This window comes from Capsaspora owczarzaki (assembly GCF_000151315.2).
Source record: "Capsaspora owczarzaki ATCC 30864 unplaced genomic scaffold supercont2.57, whole genome shotgun sequence".
NCBI lineage: Eukaryota > Filasterea > Ministeriida > Capsasporidae > Capsaspora > Capsaspora owczarzaki.
This window is the reverse complement of record NW_011887348.1, coordinates 3,748-7,171: the sequence shown is the minus strand read 5'-3', so window position 1 is coordinate 7,171 and position 3,424 is coordinate 3,748. Positions and strand designations below refer to the sequence as shown.

Genomic DNA, 3,424 nt, shown 5'->3' with positions numbered 1-3,424 from the left:
TTTCTCAGCGACGTGAGTGGGACGTTGCCTCAAGCCAGGCGCAGGGGGAAGCGAGGGCGAGATCTCAACAAAAGCGACAAAGCCAGAGTGCTTCTGAATGCTGGTGATTGGGAGAGAGAGAGAGAGAGAGCGCGGGGTCTGAGGTCTGTCAAGAACGCGTTCCATGTCGTGTACCTGATCCTGGGAGAGGTTGGCGAGGGACGACGGCTGGGTGGCTGCCTGCTCGGCGCTCATCGGCGGGTGCTCGGCGGCTTGGGCGACAGCGTCAGCAACAGCAGCCTTCACAACGTCCGACGACGACGACGATGCAGTTGAAGATGATGATGACGATGATGCTGAAGTCGAGGCGCCAGTTGAGGTCGAGGCCAAGTGAGGCACGCTGCCAACGGTCGGCAGCTCTTCCTTCTGGTCGCTCATTGACAGAAGAAAGAAGGAAAAAAATAGAATGACATCCCCAATATTGTGCTACATTGAATCATGATCAGTATGATAATAACATCAATGACGTGCGAACCAGAACAATACGCCTAAATCCCTACGGGTTCCATAATGAATGGTAAAATGGCAATCGTGAGATATCACCATAATCGACCCACCATTGTGATCGACTTGATGTGGCCAATAATAGTGTCAGAGGAGTGGCGGTGCTCAGATGAGCGGTTTTCTCAGAAAATTGAAAAATAAAAATGGCCTCGAGGCCACCGCAAAACGGCGCCACAAGCGTTCTTCCAGGACAAGTGCAGCAGAGCATCATAATCTTTGCTCAACTTTGCACCCCCCGCATTTTCGAGATCGAGCACACTGACTGCCTAGGGTGCATCGCGTACTATTACGGCGAGGAAGCGCGCAGGACAGAAACACTGTTTTGACCCCTAGAAGAACGCCACAACGCCGGTCGCCCTCGCCGAGCTCGATTTCCGACGTGTCCAGTCGGTGTCGGACCGCGCACTTTTCAGGGGTGATTACAGATGATATTTACAACCGTTTTGGCTCAATGGCGGGGCGATCGCAGTGGGGAGCGATTTTGTGTGAAGCTGGATCTTTACTACTTTGGGCTGGATTGAGCCACTCTTTTCTGTTGTTCTTTAGAGCCATAGGTCTCGGGTCGATTCTTGTACTTTTCTGTCTTCACGAGACCGACCAGACCTGCAACACACACACACGTCAAGCAATTCATCCAAGCATAAGAGCCCGACGCACAAGAGCCAGCGAGCGCACGAGGCGAGATGGAGGAGGACGAGGAGATCCAGCCGCAACCAAGCTACGAGACATGCAGTGTGCGGCTGGTGGTCCTTCACGACCTCGTTCCCGACGCCAGCCAGGATCGCTTCATGGATCTGGATGTACCTGTTGCCCAGCCAGAGGCGCTGCCAACGTACGGCGATGTGGAGCGAGCCTTGCAGACCCATGACTTTAGAGAAGTTGCCTTCCGCCCAAACCCTCAGTTTTGGTGTCCAGTCGTTGGCGTCAAGAACAAGTTCTACCCGTCGAACAAGACGATTGCACACCCCGGATGCGTTCATCTTTCTGTCAGGTTGCGTTGCCCCTGTTGCAAATCCAACGTCCCGCGGTCGCGATTTCACAGCGCGAACAAAACTTGTCAACCCTGTCTTGACCGCAACTACAAGAATCAAGGCAAAGCGCGGCAGAAGAAACGACAATCTGTGCTTTGGGAACCTCTGGGGGCGTCATCATCATCATCATCATCATCATCATCGTCTTCCCCCGCGGCGGCGGGGGGGATTCAGGCAAACAGCAGTCAAGCACGCGTCAAACCCGAGATTTACACCGAAGTTCATTCCCGTTGGCTATTTTCCAACCCCGACGAGTTGAGAGACGCGTTCAAGATGCTCGAGGAGAACAATCATGACATTCGGTTGCGATACGACGCCCATCCCACCGAAGACGACGACATCGCTGAATGCGACTGCAGATTGTCTTCCGTGCAACCCGCGTCCACCGACTTGGCCGACGACGAAACTAGCGTAGTGCAAGATGATAGGGACGACATTCTTGAATTTCTTAACGACCAAGACGGGCACGACGAAAACTGCCGCTCAAGAACGCCTCGGAAGCGCAGGGGAGTCCATCTCACCAAGGAGGAGCGAGATAAACTTCCGCAGTGGAGCCCTAGTACGACGGTCATTCCTGTTCGAACACGCCGTTGGTATTGCTTCAATAGACGCGATCCGTCGAGGCCGCCTACGACCGTGCCAGACACACCAACTCTCCAACAACGATTTATTCGCGCCTGCTCCAGCAAGAAGCGAGTTGACAACAACTTTCACTTACGTCCGGAGCTCGGCGCCGGATCCTGCAGTTTCGGTCTGAGATTGACGGAGCTTGGCCAACACATGCACGGCGAGCTGCTCCTTATTGGGTTCAAGCTCGAGCAGATGGGTCGCCACGACACGGCTTGCACCGACGGCTCGCTCGCTTTCAAGCAGCGCGCGCATCCTGAAATCAAAGAGTGGGTCATGGATCTGGTGCGCAAGGGGTGCTCGGAGGCGTCCATTGTAGCGCAGTTGGAAGGGCCAACTCTCAACCCGCCGCCTCGCCCTCTTTCAAGTTGGAACGTACCGTACACTTCTGGTCGCTGGTATCCCACCAAAGACGCAATTCGCATGATGATAGTCAACTCAAGCAGCGAGAAGCTACATGGAACCGACCAGCAGCGCATCGACCAATTTCTCGCGTCATCCTCGTCGTATGCCTGCTCTCACCCTCACTCGCTCTACCCAGATGGGCAGTGCCCCGGCGAAAGCCAATACGGCGACAAAAGCGATGTCATCTATCATCAATTTGTTCACTGCGACTGCCAGAGCTGCCTCGAAATCTCCCTGAAGGAGTCGAACATTCTGATTTTAATGACGCCTTGTCAGCGGGCAACGTGGGACGCCCTTCGTCCCAAGGTCCTGTTCCTGGATTCAACCTTCTCAGTCAACCGCTACGACTGGGCGACAACAGCACTCGTCGCTGCTGACGAAGCAGGCGCTGGTGTGCCGCTGGCGTTCATGATCTCCGACAGAGATCGCGAGCATGAATATGCGCGGTTCTTGTCCGAGGTCAAGCACGCCGTAGGTGAAGCGTTTAATCCGGTGCGCATCGTCATCGACAAATGCGGCGCTGAGCGAAACGGCATCAATCAGGCGGTGCCGGGTGTGCAGGTGGCAACTTGCTGGTTTCACGTCTGCCAAGCGGTGGAGCGCCAGTACCCGGGCAGACTAGATCTTCTCTCGTGTATGGCTAAAATGCGGTATGCCAGGAATGCACAAGAGCTGAAGGACGCGAGCAACAGCTTGCTCAACGCCGCCGGCGAGTTCCAAGGTTATTTTCTGTCTCAGTGGCTCAACGAACGAGATATTAAAACCTGGACGCTCTTCCACCTTGGCTTGGTGCGGGGATGCCGCTGGATCAAGGCCAC

General features: G+C 55.0%; 1 protein-coding gene across 1 annotated transcript; it reads left to right on the top strand.

Moving 5' to 3' along the window:
• Positions 1-2,354: 2,354 nt before the first annotated feature.
• On the top strand, positions 2,355-3,098 carry CAOG_09239 (hypothetical protein; the record flags this gene model as incomplete). Its single annotated transcript, XM_011272655.1, has 1 exon — positions 2,355-3,098. A coding segment is annotated over one exon (744 nt), but the record flags the coding sequence as incomplete, so codon positions are not given.
• Between the last annotated feature and the right edge of the window lie 326 nt (positions 3,099-3,424).